This window comes from Protopterus annectens, chromosome 16.part0 (genome assembly GCF_019279795.1).
Source record: "Protopterus annectens isolate FY-2018-M chromosome 16.part0, PAN1.0, whole genome shotgun sequence".
Classification (NCBI taxonomy): domain Eukaryota; kingdom Metazoa; phylum Chordata; order Ceratodontiformes; family Protopteridae; genus Protopterus; species Protopterus annectens.
In genome coordinates, this window is record NC_056750.1 from 625277373 (window position 1) to 625299412 (window position 22040).

Here is a 22040-nt window from a genome sequence, read left to right on the forward strand (position 1 = left end):
ACAGCCTGGTGTTGCTTCATCTTACTTCTGCTTGTTAAATTCAAAGAAGTATTTTAGTGTGCAATGTTGATGTCAGGATTGTTGTTTGTATTGGTATACTGTCTAATAGTGGCAACACTTATTTTGTTAGCATATATTGGTGTATAGTAGTTTAGATATTAATTGTTCCTGGCTTGTTGCTTATTATCACAGGTCATCCTGACAGTGGAAGTGTGGGACTTCTACCACCTGCTGTCAGTATCTCAGTAGACTCTGATGATGATGGTGGCCAAACAGAGGCACAGTCAGGGGGTGCAGAGGTTGAATCTGACATGGAGATCGACATACAGCCATCCCTGAAATTCCATTGAACACAGCCAGTAGGCCTATATCTATCTATTCCGGTGATCTCTCCGATACTGGATAGGTGGAAGGCGAGGCAACTGATCAGGGAAGTGTGATTATTGTGGCTTCAGTGCCTGTTGACTCTGGCCATAGCCAAATTGTGGATGAGGTGCCATGTAGGAAGGTTGTTAAGGGTGCTCGGAGGAGGCCTGCTTTTCATCTTCCACCTGATCCAGGTGTCTCTTCCCATGCCACTCAACATATGGTTAGGGATGTCATGGAGGCACAGGCAGGCTCCCATAGGTGCTCCACAGAAATGCTTATGGTTGTAGATGTAGCACAGGCTGACAGGAATGACTGCCTCCACCATGTTGCCAATTCAATGGATCGGATGAATCTCACGTTGGAATGGGGGGTGCCTATGGTGGGATGAGCTGTATCTCTGAAGGAACGTCTGCTGAAAGAGGAATGGCATTCTCGTGGACACAGATCAGCCACATCGCCTGCTGTTAGCCAACTTAACCATGCCCAGTCAAGCTCCCATAGTGGCAGTACTTCCACTGCTCCATCAATGGCTGAGCTGTCCACACCCAGACATGGCAGGCCATGGGGTCATGGTCCTGGGCATCCTCATGAGGGGGGGGTTCATCCAGCAGACATCAGTCAGATTCAGGTAGCAGCAGTGCATCTGACAGTGGGTGTGGATAGGCCAGTACAACTCCTGGCAGAGGGTTGGGGTGACAACAATGAACTGCCACCTCTACCATGCACAGCTCACACCTGCTGACATACCAAAACAGAGAGCTAGCACAGAACTTGGCTGTGTTCATGCAGACACTCACATACCAATTTCACCTGGAGGACCCATACAGACACACACACAACAATTACATGGTTCAGCCATGCAGATTAAAACTCATTTTGTCTCACTGGCCATTTGTTGGTTTATTCAAATGTCTGTCTGCTTCTCTTTCTTACTCACACACACTCACAGACCTTTTGTTTTAACCTAGGCTTCCTGCCCCCGACACAACACTTTGCACAAGTGATGTTAACTGTGCCATATCCCTGTTTTGTATCTTTTGGATTCAGGGATACACAAGTTTTGAGTCTGATGCTCAGGATGCACAGTTGACTTAATGCTCAGTATATCTGCATTTGTGATGTTGAACTGGTAATTGTACCTTTGACTTCTATTGATCTTAGAAAGACAGATGATGGCATCGGAATTTTTGAAATCACAAATTAATACATATATATATATATTTTTTTTTTTCTTATTAAATTTTTTTTTAGTATGTATATTCATCAAGATGTTTATTTATATTATTACTATTTACATAGTTTTAATGATTATTATTTTATTTTGTAAACTAAAATATAGTTGATGGTGTTGGAAGTGTTGTTAATTGAATTATTGATTTTATAATGTTTAATTTTTATTTGAGCAGTATTTATAGTTAGTAAGCAGTGTGTTATTGTGACTCTGATGTCTGGTGAAAGCGTGGTGAAAAGCGCTTAGTGCTGTGATGTGTTCGCTTGTTAGTAATGTTGTAATAAACATTTTTTTTTTTTTTTTTTTTGCAAACGTGCCTTGTATTGCTTTGAATAATAGTATCTACGGTCTGGTGGGTGTCTCATTGCCAGTTTACCTTACATTCGACAGATATCAACACAAACATTTGGCGGACTCCTGCATTGGCGTCTTTTTTTGTTTTGGAAGGCATCAAAATGTTCCAACTTTATTGTGAATGATCTTGTGAGGGTTGTGAAGTCTAAAATTGAAATGTGTATCACTACTTTCTAACTTCTCTCTTTAATGATTTTCCAGTACAAACATATGGTGCTAAAATGAGGGCATGCAGTGGCCATTACTACTTTTGAGAGGTGTGACTATGTGAATGTTTGATGCCTGTGGCCTACTTAATAATGGAACATACAAGTCAAATAAGACTCTGCTGTCACATGTTAAGGTCATTTCTGTACAAATCTCCCACCTTTTACTTGCTTACACTACCAAGTAACAAAATGCAAGGATATACCACTCATTCACATTATAACACAATACAGTGAAGGTTTCAGGCCCTTAGGTGGTGAGTGAGTGTGCTATGCATTGTCTCTTAGCCAATGCGAGCTCACCTGCATCTGCCTACACCCACAGCAGGTACTGGTTCCCTGTCTGACTCCTCAAATGTGTGTGGCTGTGGTGACCTTGGCATTGGTGGTGCGATGTGTGCTCCATCCCTTGTTGATCCTGCTGAAGTTGTTTTCTCATGATGATGTTGTGCAGCATGCATGCACATACTATGAATATTTCAATACATGTCCATGTATGTATCTAGGCACCGGAACCGCGACTTCAGCAGCCCAAACATATATTCTATGATACTTCTGGTTTGAGCATGTGCCTCATTATGGCGTTCTTCAGCAAGTATGTGAATTTCTGATGGGTGTCATCAGCCACGGTTCTAGTGCATAACCTGTATCCCCCAATAAATAACCCTGTGGGACATCTCCCCTAGCGAACATCTGATACAGTTGGGAGGTGTGCCAGATTGCCAGGGTTGCCAGAACACACATTCAAGATGATTCCTTTGGCATTACACATGACTTGGCAGTTAACAGAGTGGAAGCCCTTTCTATTTATGTACAGCCTTCCCTGTTCTCCAGGTAGTGCCTTAAGTTCTATATGTGTGCAGTCTATGGCACCCAGTACTTCAGGGTAGTGTGCTACAGGGCATAATCCTGCATATTTCTGGCCCAATCCTCAGCAGTTTGGGAAAAATATATGCTGCCACTGGCACGTTGGAGCATAGCATTCAAGAACTGATGGAGGATCCTGAATGCTGATGCCTGTGACACCCCCAGCATGTCCCCTGTTGGTCTCCAAAAGGTACCTCTAGCTAGGATTCTAAGTGCTACACATACCTTTGTCTCCATTGGGATGGGTTCTCCTCAGTTTGCCCTGGCTCTGAGATGACAATGACAGAGATTGCAAAGTTCCTGTAGTGCTTCTCTATCCACCCTGTAGTGCTCTACAATTTGTACATCATGTAGGTTGTGATAAGTTAAATGGGGGTTGAAAACTCTTCTCCTTCTTGGCCTGTTAGCAGCAGCAGCATAAACTTCAGCCAGTTGCACACATAGATGAATTAAAGCACAGCAGTCCCTAACACTGTTTCTGTGTAGACAAATTTCTGTGGCTGTATTCCAATAGGTTTTGGAATTCAAAAGGAAAACCAGCATCAAGTCTACATGGTTGCTTTTTAGTTTGTTGAATAGCTCCTCCATCTTGGATTGGTTGATTAGCATACAGTTCAGCTGCTTATGTTGTAATTAGCATGCCACAGTGTTTACCTTTTTTGTCCAGTGGCACATGTTGCTTAATAAACCCAAAACAGTGCACGACCATGTGCGTGTTGTGGAGTGACGTGCAAAGGTGTAAAAAGACCATGTAGGCTTTACTGAATCTGGCTGTCAGTGCTGAACAGATTTAACCTGTGGCTAAGGCAGTGCATGTAGAAAAGGATAATTAAGATCACTTCAGATCTTTATTTTCTCTTCCAAGATTTGCTGGTCTAGTGAATACACCTGTTGGAAAATATTTCTTTAAATTCTTGAATGCAGTGTTCAGTTTTAAAATAAGTTTTTTTTTATTGTATTTGTTTTCTAGGGTATTGGGCTCCATGGACATTCTTCAGACTCAGCAGAGGAAAGGTGCCTGGTTAAGTGACTTGCTCAGAGTCATACAGTTAGGCAACAAAGGCTGAGGGTGTCAAACCTTGCACTACTGGACCACATGAAACAGCTTTTTAATCCTCTAAGCCAACTGCCAGACAAATATCCAACTTACTTCATGTTTTATAGACGAACTTGCTACAAAAATTACAAAAAAAAAAAAAAAATGAAGATCAATAGGCATTACAATAGCCAACTATATTTCAACAGACATACTTTTTAGTTTGTGCTTCTTCCCGTTTTAGCAGCTCTTTAATTTTTCTTCTTAAATCAGCATTTTCTTCTCTAAGCTAAAAAACACAGAAAAACAAACATAAGCAGGTTTTTTAGGGGCATTTTGAGCATCTCTATCAAATTTAACAATACAAAAGTTCTGGGCTTGCAATCCAAGTTGTCAGAATATTCTGTTTGATGTTTGTCATTCTACCATACTGTTGTTCAGCTGTACCACAATATACGTATACATTTTGCAAGGCATTTGTGATTAGCACTGCCAGAGTTCTATTATTTTTCCTTAGTGCTTTCCCAGTCAAGTATCTCTATTAGGTGAGATATGTAATTTGACTGTAAAAACATTGCAGAATTTGTCAGTGTTCATCCTTTCACTTTAACCCTTTTAGCTGTGTTAAATCTTGTGTATCTCTCTATTCCTCTATAGGGGAAGTAATATGAAACAGAAAAGGGTAAAGGACTGCATGTAGTCGATAATAATTGTGTTAAGCAACTAGGCAATAAGAACAAAAGAAATCTATATGAAAGAAGTTAGATGAGAACAAGTTAGAAAGAGGCAGGAGTTTAGGGAGATACAGTAAGGAGCCATTTTTTGGGTGGGGGGAGCACTAACATAAGAAAGCAGTAAATACAGCAAAAAAGCAGTCTAAGAAAAGAATAGCATGAGTTGGGAACAAGACAGCAAAGAAAGATTACATAAATACATGCTTGCATGTAATCTGTTGCTTCTTCTTTCAATACATAACTGCCCGATCTTCAGAAATAAGAGACATACATCTCAACTATCCAAATTTTTGCCTCATATTTTTGATTTGTTCCTAATAAAAATTTGTGATATTCTGGCAAATCACTAAGGACTGAAGCCTCTAAATGATGACACACATTTGGGTTTTAGACTGTATATCCTTCAGAAAATGCATGCTAATACAAAACTTGTCAATCTAGCAAATTTCAAAGTTTATAAGAGCAATATTTAAAATCTGCCCCTATTTCTGGACCTTTGTACCCCCATTGTTTTAAGCTCTGTCCATATTTCTTTTGCTAAGAGATTAAGAGATATGAACAAAGATTAACATTTTTGGTAATGCATCAAGGAAAGAGACAGCTATGTGTTGGTAAATTAAACTTCTGCTGCAGGATAACAATCTGATTCAAATTCTACCCTTCCCCAATCAGCCATTAATAAGTTGATACTTCCCTACAATCTCTTTCAAAGGGAATTATACTATTCAGATAAGTTTTTTTTCAGATTTTTCTATGGACTTTTCCCTCTGAATCCCAAACTTTTCTAACCTCCCCCCCAAAAAAAAAAAAAAAAAACAATCCCTACAAGTTTTCTGACAGAATCTTTCATATTAAGTTAAGGGCTGACTGAGGACTCTTGCATACTTTAACCCCTTCATTCCACATGACCATAATAAAAAGAAGCATCATGTATGAACAGTTTGAAAGAGGGACACAAATCATTCTAATGAGCAACACCAGCAATGACCACCAAAGTTAAGTAATTGATTTTGCCAGCAGCTGTCCATTATCAGGTACTTTACATCTGCTTCTGATCACATGCTGTACCCCTGAATTTTACATTTCTAATATGCCATGTATCCAGAATGACCTAATTACCCCTGATAAAGCAACTGCTAAACTAAGTCTCACTGAGATTATTTGGCTATCGGCGTTCTAACTACAGTACTTAATGGACAGCTATACTAAAAGAATGTAAAGCAGTGCCAGAAAATACTTGTATCCAGGCTGACAGCTCATGAGACATAGTAATTCTGATTGCTCATTTAGTGAGATTTGCCCACCCCTGCACCACCTTACTAATGCGCGCCAGCTCTAACCCTGCTCCGCCCCTAACTCCAACCCTTCACTTTACCTTAATATAAACCCTTTTAATAACTACACACAGCAGCACATATGCACAGCACTAAAGCTATCCCTTTCCTTTGACCTTACTCTAACCCTAACCTGCAAACAGACGCACACAAATACACAGAGACACTGCCACTCCCAATGCTGAAACTTTTTGTATATCCAAATGTTTTGCTGTTAGACTCCCAAACCCACACATGAATAATCCTTCTCCTTTCAATATCTCAGACATTCCAGAAACAGTGTTTTGGATAAATTTCCCAAGCACTTCATTCTGTCGATGAACTGATGATTTCTCAGAGTGAAGTGAACTTGACAGCACACATTTCTACAAGTTCTCATGGTTTAACAGAGCAACCAAAGTGGCTTACCCCAGGCTGTCCTAAAAGTCTCTGTGCCAAATAAAATAACTATACCATTCACAAGACCAGAAGGCTAGTCTTTGGTCATTAATTGTTCCCTCATCCTGGCCAACATTCATACACTACTGGTCCTGTTAGGAGACTGAATTTAACTGAAAACTGAGGCACTTGATTCCTATAGTTTAATTTACGGGAGTTTACTTTTATACAAATTAATAAATATATCTGAGAATCTGTACTTTTTTTTTTTTTTTTTTTAAGTACCACTCTAAGGTTTCTAAATAAATGAAAGCTACACATACAAATATAACTCCTGGAAAAACTTACAAATAGATGTTGAGTACTGTGGCTAGTGCTGTGAATTCAACCTTTTCAGAAGATATTTGAATTTAATCAGTGTTTATTGTATCTTTAAAAGATGATTCATTATCAGTCTAATGGAATGGGTTTCTCAAGCAACAGCCTCAACAGCAACAGGCATGAAAGGTAGTCTGGGCAAGCAGATTTAAAGGAGTGGTTAAAGAGTGGTGAGGAATGATAAAATGCATTCAATACTTAATGCTCGTCTACAAAAGTTACAGAACCTACATATTACAGAGCTGTTAAGGGGTACTTAAATGCAGATGGAACGACTTCTTAAAATGCAAGAGTAACTACTCAACAGTGAAATCGCATTGCATCACAAAATGTCACAATGCTACTACCTCATACACACACACACTAATGACAGGTCCCTCAGAGACTCACCTGAGCTTTAATACTTTTATTTTCAGAAAATATAATTAAATGAAAGGGGGCACCTTATTAACATCCTTAAACTAAATATAAATTAACACAAAAATTGTCAAATACATCAGCTGCAACTTTCAGACTGAACATGGATGCTTCCATAGGATCATAGGAGATTACTAGGCTAATGGCCCTGGGGCTCTTACAAGCCTAACCAAGAGTTTATTCCCAAAAATAAACCTCAGTCAGCACCTGCCACCCCTGTCAATGAGGGACACAGGTGGAACCCCAGGGACAAATTTGTGGTTTCCCATCCACTCATTAAGGATGTTCTTGAAGAGGGTCTGCGAGGTGCTCTGTTTGACGTTTATGGGAAGTCTAGTCCAGAGATGGGGCAGCCTCTGGGAGACAAACCTGTCTCTCCAGCAGGTTTTGTTAATGTCATATTAGGTTCAAGCCTTTTGAGCGGGTAGTGCATGAAGAGTTAGACTTACGGATATGGAGCATCTCTAGTAGGGCAGGGTCCGAGATTGCCTTGTAGATGAGATACAGATCACCCTGAGCAATCTGTATGATACAGAGTAGAGTGATAGTGATTTGAGCCTGTCTGCATAGGACAGGTGTTGGAGGCCATGGATTCTCTTTGTGAGGTATTTCAGTGGCCTTTCCAGTTGGTGCAGATGTTTGGAGAAGTACATCCCAAATGAGGCGTTATACTCAATTACTGGTCTAATGAGGGAGGAGTACACAGAGGTAATAACTTCCTTTTTTCTGGATGCAATCCATTTACTTATGAGATGAACCAAGTAAAAGGCTTTTCTGACCACTGCTGCTACATGATAGTCGAATGTGAGGTTATCAACCTCAGTGCCCAGGTCTCTCACCACAGGTTGTGTGCTTAGGGGGTTGTCGTTGGTGTGGTAATCAGTAGGGGTCATGTTTCTGCCGACTGGTATGATGATGCGCTAAGAATACAAATGAAATAAATAATGCAAGAAATGCAACAAAGAACTACACAAAATATAAAAAGAGGATGTATATCAAATTCAGAGCACTCATAAAAAATCGCCTATTATACTTTCAGCCATCTTCATCACTGATTCCTACTAACACAACCTACAATACACTAAATTTAGACATGCAGACATGAACAGTACTCAGCTGTCCACCCAGAACAGATACAGAAAGCAAATTATCAATGTCAAACCCTTCCCAATAAAAGACATGCATCACTATTGTCTTTATTCTTATTTTTCTCTTTCTGTGGAGGTGTGGGAAGTTTTGTTTATTACAAAGTAAAGTCCTGTCATATTTTGAACCCTGATGAGAGAAACTATATAGCTGTAACAGTAATAAACTGCTACATATGGCTAACCTTGTCAAGCTGAACTCAAAACTGAAATGGTGTACATCTCACCCAACATATTTTAAATCAATAACCTACAAATAAATTCCAATTTACTTTGATTAGTAGTCAGCAGTGCACTACATTTAATATGCCAATAAGTACTGTCTTGAGTAAACAAATGAGTTATCTGTAAATTATTTTAAAACTTTTAAACTTCTGATCTAAAGTAATACTTACATTTCCTATATAAATTAAAAATATCTGGTGAAGTAACTACTTAATATAAAAATATTTTAAATGTATACAAAACAAACTGAAAATTTAACAGCTAGTCCATTTTCTAAATGGAAAAATTCCCTCCAGAATGTAAATTACCAAGGAACAAGCACCTTTTACAGGCAATAATGACTTGTGCTTGTGGGTCTGGACCTCAGCATACCTCTGGGTAGTCCTTTATTCTCCATTAATGCCCACCCTCTAGGTTATCATTACCAGCTTAGCAATATTAGTGACAAGCAATGGGGACCAAGGAGTACAGTTAATAAAATTCAGATAAAAATTAAGAAGCCATTGTTTTAACTTGTGACAAATACTATAAAGACACAAAAGGCAAACCCTTGTTAATCAGCCTGCCTGCTGACTGCTCACATTACTTTGAGGTACTTTGTAATAGACGTCTTTCTAGGTTTTCTAGAGAAGTAAACTGGATTAAACCACAAGGAAAGCACAAATCTAGACCACCAAGTAAAGGGTATATATTTGCTTCAAATTTAGACCACCAAGTAAAACATATATATATATATATATATATATATATATATATATATATATATATATATATATATATATATATATATATATACACACACACACACACATATATATATATATATATATATATATATACACACACACATATATATATATATATATATATATATATACACACACACACACACATATATATATGTGTGTGTGTTTTTTTTACTTCTTAATGTTTTAAACCTAGTACTACATAACATTGTAACAAGTGTTTTTTTTTTTTTTTTCAATTAACAGTGCCAGACCTACTCTGCAGACAAAACAAGGAAGATGTTTTGTGGGACTTTGAGACTGGGTGGAGGAGAGCTGATGAAAGTTGTGATGACACTACAAGAATGGTCATTATGACTTCTGGTAGACAAAGAGTTTGTCAAAGCCTAGTTCACCAATGCTAAATGCATCAGAATATGCTGCCTCAAATTACAGATAGTATTTTTGATCAGGCTACCTTGGTTGGAGACTTAACCTGCTCTAATATATTACAGGGGTTTTGCCCCCCCCCCCAAAAAAGGCTGTTTTCTGTTTTGTTCCATTTATACATTTTTATTATTTTATTGTGTATTTTATGTCTTGTTATTTTCTTTACTTTAGTACATTGTGTTTTGAGATAAAGTAAAACAGTTTAATAAAGATAAAAGTGAAGTTCAGAAAGTTTAATGGGGGTGGATTGTATGAAAAAACAGAAAACGACTGGGTATGGCATTAATCCAGATATGTTCAAATGCTGAGAGATGGCAGTCATGTTTAGACACACAACTGGCAGACATGCACAATTTTACCTTACTTAATGACAAAGCAACAAGGATATGAAAAGCAAAGGTCTTATCAGTCGAACACAATCCAGTTATACAGAAAGGTCACTGCCATGGGAGTCAAGGTAAACAGAATTTGCAGTGTATTTGGGTATAAGTATGATCTTTAGCATTTAACCTCAAAACAGGTTGAACTACAAAATTACTGGAAACAGCCATGGAATTAACAGGCTAAGTGAAAGTGAGTGAATAGTAGTAAGGGGGAACTGTCAATATATCAGTGACCAGTGGGATACTACTGTAACTGGTCCTGTTCGACTTAGTTGTGTTTATTTGGGCTAAAAAGTAAAGTTGACCTACTTTCAGATGATTCCCACTGTGATTAACTATGGAAATCGTCTCTAGCATACTCTAATATAGCTTTGTCAGGTAAACAAACAGGTGATAATTTGGGTTAAATGTTAAAGATCATGCATAGGAGGAAATCAAATGATGCCTGTTAAGAAAAAGATCTGGGTGCTACAGGTCATGCACAAACTGAATCAAGTTGTGTGATGTGAAAGGGTAGTAGCAAAGACCAACAAAAAGCAGAGGTGCACTGCTAGGGTGCAAATTATACAGCTAAAGACACCATCACTTCAGCAAATAGGGCAGTGATAAAGTTTCATCTGGAATATCATGCTCAGTTCTGGAAGCTATACATGAAGAAGAACATCCAAGTGGGTGATCAGTAGAGTTAAGGGTTAACTACGATAGGAGAACCAGGCGATGCTGAGTAGGAAGAAGCATTTACTCTCCAGGAATTCAAATAATAGAAGACACAAAGGGAAACAAGCAACACAGTGCAGCAACAAATAATCTGTCTGTAAAATCAGTCAGACTACACTAGTTAAATGCTGTACAGCTCATTTTACACCGGGAGCTTCAAATGTGAACCTCAGGAGAGTCTGGTAGCATGGCCCAAACAACTACGGCTATAAAATGTTAAAGAGCTTTGTCCACTAGACCTCATTTGAGTCTCACAGCCTCCAAAATGCATACTTTGTAACTCTAAATAACCACTCAGACGGTGCTCCTAGGTCAACTCTGGATAGATGCACTTGTGTACAGTTGTTTACCAAATTTAGAAAAACATGGTTTGTCTTGGTTCATATATACACTGTAGTTGTACTGAGTATTCACACATTAATTTATGCTGTCAGTTACAAAATAATGGGTGACTTTAGATCTCAAGTGACATCCTGGGGTTCTACAGTAGGCAACAAAAACTGTTATAAGAACAGAGAGCATGAAGTCAGCAATTCAGTCAAGTATAATGATGAAAAAGCAGAATCTATTTTGCATTCTTTTTCTATACTTAGGAATTTGGGGACTTAGGGGATGACCTACAAATGTTACTTGAGAGGAGGTGACAAACTTTGGTGAATATGTATTTTTTGAACTTCTGGTCTGGTCTGTGTAGCTTTTGTGGTTGAAAAGAAGAAACTTTAAGAGTTTGCACAGACCTACTAAGAAAGTACTACATCATGACAGCAGATTGATGGCACACCTCTGAAGAAAAAGGATGAAGGGATAAAATGGGGGGGGGGGGGTGTCAACTGCAACAGAAAAAGAAAAGATTTAAGAAAACTCTCCAGGAAACACTAATACACAGAAGGTACAGTATACCCAAGAATACACTTCACATGTGTCACAGTGCAACTCTAACTTGCAGTTTAAAGGTGCTTGGGATAGGTGGAAAAATAATGGATAGTCAAAGAGAGGTTAAATGCATACACTCAGATGTAACACTCTTGCAGATCCAACAAGTCGAAGAGGAATGCACTATATGCATAATAATGCAGGTCTGTTTCGACATATTTATTAGGCCCATACAAAATTCAGTCTTGTGTACATGGTCTTCTTCATAAATTTTCTGAATTCATAGTATGACCTTTAGCTGAGTCACAAAGAAAAAAAAAGGTTAAAAATGGTAGGATTCAATTCACCACATGCATTTGATACATCTGTCATTTTTAAAACATAGTAATATACTACCTTATGCTTTCTGTTCTTAAACATAAAGGGTAGAGCAGTTTATAGAAACTTACATCTTGACCATGTGACTGGTAAATGTGATAAGATGAATCTTCAACTGAACATGTATAGACTTTACAATCTCTTTCTGTCTTTATATTTGATGCAGTAGTAGGATAAGAACTTCCCTCAGTGGTGTTACTGCTTGTATTTATATGCCATGTTGCAAATGTACTATTGGCATTTGACTGTTCAGCTGAACTTGAAGAACAATGTTCAAAATTGCTATCTGATGCAGAACTGAAGATATCAAGCTCATGGGCATCTTCCACAGCAGATGGTTGGTAGCTCCCACTCCAGTCCTCTTCTTCCTCATCAACCTCTAATAAATGGTCTTCAACTGTAGGATCAGCGAAAAATGGCTCTGAACACTCTACATGCAGTCCAGTGAAAAATGGCTGCTGCAAGTTTGAGTTTGGTCCCAGATACTGAGGAAATAAAGGATCATCTCCCGCTAAACTACTATTAGGCGTTTTCTGAAAAGACACAACATGCTTGTTATTTAGCTTTGTGCACAAAAGCCTAACTGCAACAACAATGTGAGACCTGAGAATAAAAACTACACTTTCCTATGAATCAGGACTACAGTGAACCTAGAAGTGAAAATAATGATGTTGTTCTCAATGATCAAGCAACATATTATCATACTGTTTATAAAATTGATTAAAACACTTTACGGCTTCTATATTCATGTTTACTCTGGTAAAAAGTGACACAATGCACCATATTTTTTCAAATGAACCATGTTAATTAAAACAAAGAAAGACTGGCATGAGTGCTAATTACATAAGTGGCTGTCTGCTCGTCTGGTTAGCTAGTGATGATACAAATGAGTAATGGGTTCTTCTTTCATTTTCCTTTTTGTTTTAATTAAAACTGTCCAAAACGGCACACTTACAATACTAACAATTCACATTCTTTATCCATGTTCCCCCAACAGCTCTTAACCTGTTGCTTCAAAGAATTATTTTTTTTTTTGCTACACAGGTTGGCAGACTTGTATAAGGCCCTTTGTAGCCAAAAACCAGGACACTTGCAAAATACAAGTTAATCAATATACATAAAGTAGTGTTATTTCTATATTACTAATGAAAAGAAAAAAAATGACTGTATAGTGCTTATAGAAGAAAAGCAAAAAGGTTTTGATTCATAAAAAAAGTCTAATATGCAAATCCAAAGGAGGAGAACATTAGAAGAATCTAATTTATACACATAAAGCTTTAGAAACTATAAACATAATTGTGCAGACTAGAACAATATTACACTCAAGGCATTCTACACAAATTAGTTTTATTTCACTTGTGTTAACTGCATAAAGCCTTTGACATGTTCTCTCACATTAAATTCCTCAATCAACTCTCTACCATGCGTCTAGCATCTCCATCTATTCAATGGTTCTCTAGTTACCTTGGCAAAAGGCAAACAAGCTGTAAAATGGCAAGGGATCCATCTCTACATATCTTCACACTTCCACAGGAGTCCCACAAGGATCCATCCTTAGCCCTCTACTGTTCAATATTTTTATCAATGAGCTACATTCATCTTCTTCTGAAGGCACCTTGATTAAACAGATGATGGTAGAGTCATATGCATACTGAAACACTAACTCACCTCCTAGAAATCACTCAACAAGCTGTCATCTCCACTGAAACATGGCTTACAAAGGCACAACTCCTACTTAACCCCCAAAAGCCCAACTCTTCATTTTTACCCCAAAATCTCATACCCCCAAACAAAGGATCTTTCAAAATCTTTTTGGCAAATAGCACTGAAATTGAGTTAGTCCACCATACCAAACTATTAGGAGTCATAACAGATGATGATCTTAAATTTGACCTCCGTATCCAAAGCAAAAAAACCCACCCAAAGCTATTAGCCTGCCCAGCTCTCACCCCTTTAATCAACATGTATTTTCCAAAGAGAATTCTTGGATAAAAAGACAAACGTCTTCTCACCATAAATAAACTGAATGAATCCCCTGGGCAAAGCCTATACTTGTACTCAGTAGCAAAAAAAAAAATGGAACTTCTTACCTCTAACTGCCAGAACTATTTCTAACCTATCCACCTTTAAATGTTCCCTAAATGAATACCTTACAAAATCTTAAACCTGCTCCTGTGCTAATACTGGTTGAACTTACTAAGTGTATTTCACTTCACTCACCCCCTTCAACCTAGATCACACTTCACTACCCTCTAGAGTCTCCTACTCCACACTCCTTTTTGTTTTCCCCCACTACCTAACCTTATTTAACGTATCTCTGCAGACCTTTCCTCTACCTCTTTCCTCTCTACTCACCTAAGTTACCTGAAGACATCCTACCCTGCTCTCTTCTTATAATCTCTTTCCCTCCACCCTTCTTTCTTCCATAACCCCATAACCATAACATGAACACTTCTCTCATACTAAAACATCACTCAATTTAACCTCACCGTCTCTAATCAAGTAATCTTTGTTATCCTTAAATATCTTATTAGAATTGTCTCAGGTCTCATTTACCACATACTAATCAATGTAACAAATAATATGACTATTGAATTTTTTCTCACATACTCCAACTCATGCTATTTTCTTTACGCTCTGCTATGAAACATATCTTTTATGTTTTTCTCATTACATTCTTTCATTTTTATGTTTGTACTAGAAAAAATACTTTGTGATTTAAAATATCTGTATTTGCTGTTTTTGTAATGTAACATAATACTTTGTGATTTAAATCATCTGTACTTGATTTTTGAAATATTGTGACTGTGGAGCTTTTCTCTCCGGGCCTCCACTGAAAATGATCACTTTCTGGCTCAGTCTGACTTTCCTGGTAAACAAATGTCAAATAAATAAATACATGCATAAATAAACATACTAGGCACAAGACTCCTTTCAGGGTCAGCCTGGGAGCAGTGTTTAACTGGATTGCTCAGAATTATGTGGAAGGCAAATGGAATCTGAGGGAATCGAACTTTGACTACAGGATGAAGCTTGTTAGCAGCCATCCACTGCACTAGTATATCAGACCAATTCCTGGAGATGATGATGCAACTTCAGAATTACAAGTTAGTGGTGAATTACAGAAATGTACTGCATGCATAATACACGTTTAACCCTTTACCTACTTTTCTTAAAATAGGTTCACTAACAGCACTCTAAGTGTGTCTTTTTTATTTTGAAAAGATGGATATATTCAGTCATTATGAATACGACAGGGAAGCAAATCACAGATGGCTGGAGCAAGCAATAAAAAAAAAATCAGCAACAAGGATCATAAATTAGGGATACTATTTACGTATTGATATTGATAACCATTTAATTAGGCAGTTGTTAGAATGAGATTAGTTATATTGGCGTGCATTTAATGTATGGCATTACTTGATTACTGTAACCACCACTGTTATGCAATAAAATTAGAAATTCTACCCTAGTCCAAGTAGCTTAAGACAAAATCAGGGATAGTTGAGAGGACTTCATTTTCTTCTCATTTGCAAGGCGTGCACACATTTTCTACTTATGTATGAGGTATACAATCAAACCATTTTCTACTCCTGATAATTCACTTACTTCTAGGCTGTCTTTTCTTAACCATTTTCATATCATTCCTGTTATTGCAGTTTTAATTCTAGTGCATATTTGGCTACTCCCACTTTCTGTTCTCTTTTCATTTACTAGGGATACAAACTATTTATTTTCTGCACCGGGAATAAATTTCTTCCTATGATCTCTTTTCTCATTTCTCCATTATCCTTGCAGATGAGATTTTAATACTATGATATCCATGGTTGCCTTCATGATCAATTTTTCACTTTTTTTTCTCTCTGAGTTACCTATCATGTCTTTCTCTTTCCAAAATGTACTTCACACCTCATTACATTTAAACTGTTTCTACTCCATGATCCACTGACAATAGTTTAGCTCAACGTCTTTGCATTTAACATGAAATAATGCTATCTGGCATTCTCTACATTTTAATAACAAAATTAAACCACCATTTCAAAACTGGAGGCACATCTTCATATACTGACAATGGCTGGCCATGGATATGTAAGAATGACATGAAGCCAGAAAAAGCAAACTGAAATCTACACATTGCTGGGAAAGTCCAGTCTAGAAGCCATGGGACATTTAGAGTTAATTCAAGTGTAGAATATTAATGGGCTATCGAAGACCAGATTAATGCAGCAGGTATTTAAACACATAACAACCTGGATGATTAATCAAACTGTAAACAGGGAAAAAAATCTCAACATAAATCACTGCTAAATGATTTGAATGCAGCTTACTCAAACACAACCTAAGCAGCATTTGGAAAATCCAAATATAAATGTTGTAAACTACAACAAATTTATACTTTGCTGCCACATACTGCTCAAAGCAAGAACAATTAGCAAATAAAAACAGATCTTTAAATGCAGCCATGTGAAACAATGCAAAAACCTGTTGGATAACTCAAAGGACTTTACTAAAACATTGGTAACATTTTTAAAAAGTTTCAGACAAGTTTTACAATAGTATTAAGATATCTACTTCACAGGTCTATGGCCTGATTTTCAGTATTAAGTTCTGATCACTGTCTGCATGGAGTTTGCATGCACTCTCCATGCCCATGTGGGCATTCTCCCAGCATTCTAGTTTCTTCTTCTAAACTTCACAAAAATAAACTGCTTGGTGGGCTACTTTCAACTGTCCATATGCACTGTATTTACCATTGCCCTTGTGGCCTATTTGATGGTTGGCAAGAGTCTGAGGATAAGTTCACTAATGAATAAATTAAATTTATAAGGAATAATATTTTAAAAGTGATCTTCCACACCATGGTGCATACAGCTTCTGCATTACAATCAACATTTCTTTTTGGTTAGCAAGTACTCTGGATAGGATTAAATACTATGCTGCTCATAATAGTAGTAAAAAAGTACAAGGGGCAGTAGAGTAAATTAGCTTGTGAAACTTTATCAGCTTGTTTAGATTCCCATTACAGTAGTGCCTCACAGACTTTGATATGTCCACTGCACTTTAACACGTGCCTCATTGATGCCAACAAAAAGGGGATAAATCGTCTGCAGCAGCAAAATGAACCAGATGCTGTATGTTTGGATGCCTGCCTTTTTTTTAAAGAAACATCTTTATTACATTATCACTTATGACACAGGCAATCATACATTTATATAAATGAAAACAAACCACATTGACATAATCACAGTTGCAAGCATTAAATCACAAACCATATTGACATAATCTTGCTTGCAAATATTATACATCACATGTAATCTACCCAATAATTTTCAGTCAAAAATTACATAGTTCATTCAAATCCTGCCGTCTTTTAAACCTCATTCCTCCCCTGTATGTATTGTTCACATTTTTTCTATGTAATTTGCTCCTAACCCTTTTCTAAACATTCTAGTTCAGTTGTTTTAGCTCTCTTACTATATTTACTACTTCTAGTACAGCTGGTTTAGACTTTGATTTCCATTTCATAGTAACTGCTTTTTGGCAGCCAACAGAATTAGATTTGGCAAGGCATTACTATGTGCAGGCAATTCTGATTCTGTATCATTACTCAGAAAAATAATTTCCATAGATACACCAATTTGCTCAAGCAGTATTTCTGATAGAGTAGTCTGCAGGGAAGCTTGAAAGTCTGCTAATTCATTATACTCCCGGAAAATATGCTCCCAATTACCACTTTCTTCCCCATCATACCTCCAACATTTGCCGTCTACCCAAGGAAAAATTCTCTGGAGTCTACTTGGGGTACAAAAATACCATCGTAAACATTTCAAAATTAAAAATTCTAAATCGCCTAGATTTTGTTGCACATTTGGGAGACATACATATAATCACCCATTGTTTCTTTGTGAATCGCTTACCCAATCTTTTTTCCAAATCCTTTCTAACTTCCTCTGATCGATTCTTACAGTAGTTATCATGCAATATTTTATATGCTCTGGTAATTATTCCTTTTTTAACAGCAGCTTCTGCCCTAGATTCTACTAAAAATTCTACCAATGCTGGTCTTTCGTTTAGGACTCCCCCCATTTCTTTCTCTTTGTCTATACTCCGATATCAATCCTTCATAGGGAAGGCAATCTCTCACCTGCAGTCCAAATAAATTCTTGGCATCTTACATTTTTTTGCCTTTCCCTCTCTGTTTATTTGCTCCAAATACCTTCATACTTTTGCCAGTTTTCTCCAATAAATTCAACCCCCCTCTTGCTTATTGTCTGTATCCCTAATTGCAATAATTCCTATCAACAAAATCTCCTTTCTCCATTTCCGTGTTGGTTTACTTCTTAGAATACTTTCCAGTACTTTATGAATATAATATTCTATATGATTATTGTTATAATCCTTAGAGATCTGCATCCAAAATTCCAGTCTTTCCTTGTTTCTTGAGCTTCCCCCCAGTTTCATCATTATTAGTTTCAACTTAGAACTATAGGTTTCTAATTGTGCTATGTATAGGAGCCTTGACTGTGTAGTTCTGAAATACCCAATCTGCCCTGTTCTACTGGAAGAATCAGCTTATTCCACTTGACTCTTGCCCTTCTCCCTTCCCAGATAAAATCCTTCAGCTTTTAATTAATTACTATCCAGAATGTTTTCTCTGGTTGATAAAAAATATGCCTGACTTGTGTATAAGACTAAAGGAACTAAAAACATTTTAACTGCTTGTATTTTACTATCCATATCCATATAACACAGCTTCCAATTTCTCTGCTTTTGTATTATCTTTTGTTTAGTCTCTTCTCACATATCCTAAACTGCCACACCAGGATCATTTCTAATCCATACTCCTAAGTACTTAATTTTATCATGTCCCCATATACATGGATATTGTTGAACCAATTTGTGTGTGGGCACATAATTTACAGCTATTGCCTTTGTTTTAGCTTTATTAATTTTGTATCCTGAAAATATGTGAAACTGTCTCAAAATGTTCCACAACACTGAAATCTCCTTTTCTGGTTTTGTCAGGTATAAAATAATATCATCTGCAAACACAGCCAGCTTTTCTTAACTACTACATCAATTATATCCTTGAATTTCTGAGTCCCTTATTTTCTTTGCCAGTGGGTCTAAATATAATGCATATACCAAAGGGGAAGGAGGACACCCCTGCCTGGTGCCTCTGCTCAAGTAGAAATTATCAGAGAGGAACCCATCCACTTTAAATTTTTGCCTCTGATCCCTGTATCCTCCTAATCAACCTTATAATTTTATCAGGGAATGCAAATGCTTCCACTAACCTGCTCATAAAGTCCCAGTTTACTCTACCAAATGCCTTTTCTACATCAAGACCCACCACCAACTGTGGTATTTTCTGCTTCCTTCTGGATCATCAATGTTCTGTTAATGCCGTCAAAAGTTTGCCTCCCCTCCACAAAGTCACACTAATCTATATCTCTCAGTTTTGGCATCACCTTTGCCATTCTTTTAGCCATTACAGACATAAGCACTCAATCACAGTTTAAGATTGAAACGGGCCTGTATGAAGCGGGATCTGATGGGTCTTTACCCTCTTTAGGTATTACAGCCACCACTTTCTTCCAGGATGTTGGTACTTCTCCTATTAAAATACTGTTAAACAAAACATTCCAGATCTTTATCAGTTTTTCCCTCCTAGCTTCAAAACTTCCACTGGAATACCATCTACTCCTGGGGATGGTCCTGTGGACTGGTTATGCATTACCATTTTTATCTCATCTCTTATCCTAACTGTTAGTAACTGAGCATCATCTACCTCTAACCTTGGCATATTTAATTCTTCCATAAACATTTCCATTTGTATCTTTTTTTGATTTCCATATTTCTCTGCTTTAAACAGACCTTCATAGAATTTCTGAAATATTTCTACTACCTCTACAGGATCTCTTATCTTCCTTGTTATAGGCTCCCAAAGCTTGGCAACAGCCTTTTCTACTTTCTGTTGCCTGAGTTGTTTTGCTAAAAGTTTTTGTGCTCTAGAGTTATCAAAAAACAGGTGCTTACCAGCATTCTTTTGAAAAATCATGCAGCCTATTAAAGTGATCCCTTATTATTCTGCAGTTGCTCCTCTTCCTGTTGTGAGGTCCCCCCTGTTCTGCAATACTTTATCATTTGTCAGTCCCTCTAAATAATTCTTGTTACTTCTTAACCATATCCCTCTTTCGTTTATTTCCACCCTATTTTTAAACTTCACTTTAATTTTATTCCACTCCCTTGCTATATTTTAGGAAGAAATTTATATTTTCTCTAATAGATCCTGAATAATCTCCACTACCCCTTCCTTAAATTTCTCTCTTTCTAACAGATAGGTGGGAAAGTCCCACAGTCTCATTTGTATTTCATTAACCTGTGTTTTTATATTAGTTATTATTGGCATACTGGGTGCATATCAAGATTTTCAATTAAATGCACATGTTCATGTGAAATGTAAATTGTCTCTATTCTAGCCCAGTTATTGTATCTTAGGGAATAATATATAAATTCATTCCAAACTCCTAGTACTGAATTCACATCTTACATGCCAAACACTTTCAAAAATTTCTTCAGAAATCTACACTCCTTTGTTATATTTTACCTTCTAGGCCCCCCAGATACATCTTCACTCCTGCAAATCAAATTCCAGTCTCCACCTATAAGTAATATTCCTTGCTGAAAACTGAGTATTTCTCTCAGAATTTTCTAAAGATCCATTACATAAGAAAGTAAAAAAGTCCAATATTTCCAGGTTTTCTTGTTCTGTTATGTTTCACAAATATTAATGCTTTGTAAGACTACATTTAACTGTCAATTTCTAAGTTCCTGTTGATTTATATCTTCCAATTCTGGTCTCTGTTTCATTTCCAAATACTCCCAGTTCATTTAGTCAACTCTTGTGCTTTTTTTCTGTTTCTCAAGCATTTTCTGCTAAAACATTGGAAAAGGTTTCACTTTATTACCAGAAGAACAAGAAGCAGAATCTCCTTTTGTTTCATAACTCACTTTTTGTTGGACAAACTTTTGTATTTTCTTGTTAGCATGTTCTGCATCAAAAAATGATTTTGTCCCAGGAAGAATATTTTTATAATAGCTGCGGACAGCAGCTTGAATCTCATGCCTGCTTTTCAACATTCCCTGATTAGTGGAATAAATTTGCTCCCTTCTGAATGGTGTATAGTGAGTAATCATTTTCCACAAATACTCTACTGTCTCCAAGTTTTAGTACTGTGTCCTCCTGTGTCCTCCTGCCATAGTTCAGTCAGAATAAACTCCTTCTGCTTGCAGGATTGCATCTTTACTATTAATAGTCTGGGCTGCTTTCAATTAATAACTCCTGCTCTGGAATACCACTCCAGTTGCTTATTTATGCTTTCATAAAATTAATACAGCCTGTTTCTTCCAGTTTCTCTTGTACAGCAGAAAAATATCAGGATTTCCCTATGTGCTTTGTCCTCTAATTCTACCATTTTTTGAAACATCTCCTCTTGAGCAGTCTGATACTCAACCAGCCTTTTCATTCTTTTCAACCTCTGATTTTTGCAGTTTTATCAGCTCATCCTAACATCTGTTTAAAGTCTCTTTATTTTATTCAGCCTTTTGTTATTTGAGTTGATATATTCCTTTAGTGCTTCATTTATTTTAATCAGATCTGAGCACATTTTGCTTATTTGTTCCTCTGGATTATTGGAAGACATGACAGGTCTTCCACCAAAGATGGAGCTTGAAGAGCTCTTTGCTGAACAGCTGCAGGATTCTTCCTAACCAGTGCTTTCTCCTTACCTTTCATGATTGATTTTCATTCAGGTTCTCTGAATTTCTTTTTTGCTG

The 22040-nt window shown here is 37.1% G+C and overlaps 1 protein-coding gene across 2 annotated transcripts in view; it reads right to left on the minus strand.

Moving 5' to 3' along the window:
* ENTR1 (endosome associated trafficking regulator 1) overlaps positions 1–22040 on the minus strand; it is a 347727-nt gene that overhangs the window by 242488 nt on the left and 83199 nt on the right. For both annotated transcript variants that reach the window (XM_044057869.1, XM_044057868.1), the window contains exons 3-4: positions 12272–12733; positions 4279–4352 (exon numbers count right to left, since the gene is read on the minus strand). In XM_044057869.1, coding sequence (XP_043913804.1) covers positions 4279–4352; positions 12272–12733 — 536 coding nt within the window. The remainder of the gene's footprint in view (positions 1–4278; positions 4353–12271; positions 12734–22040) is intronic.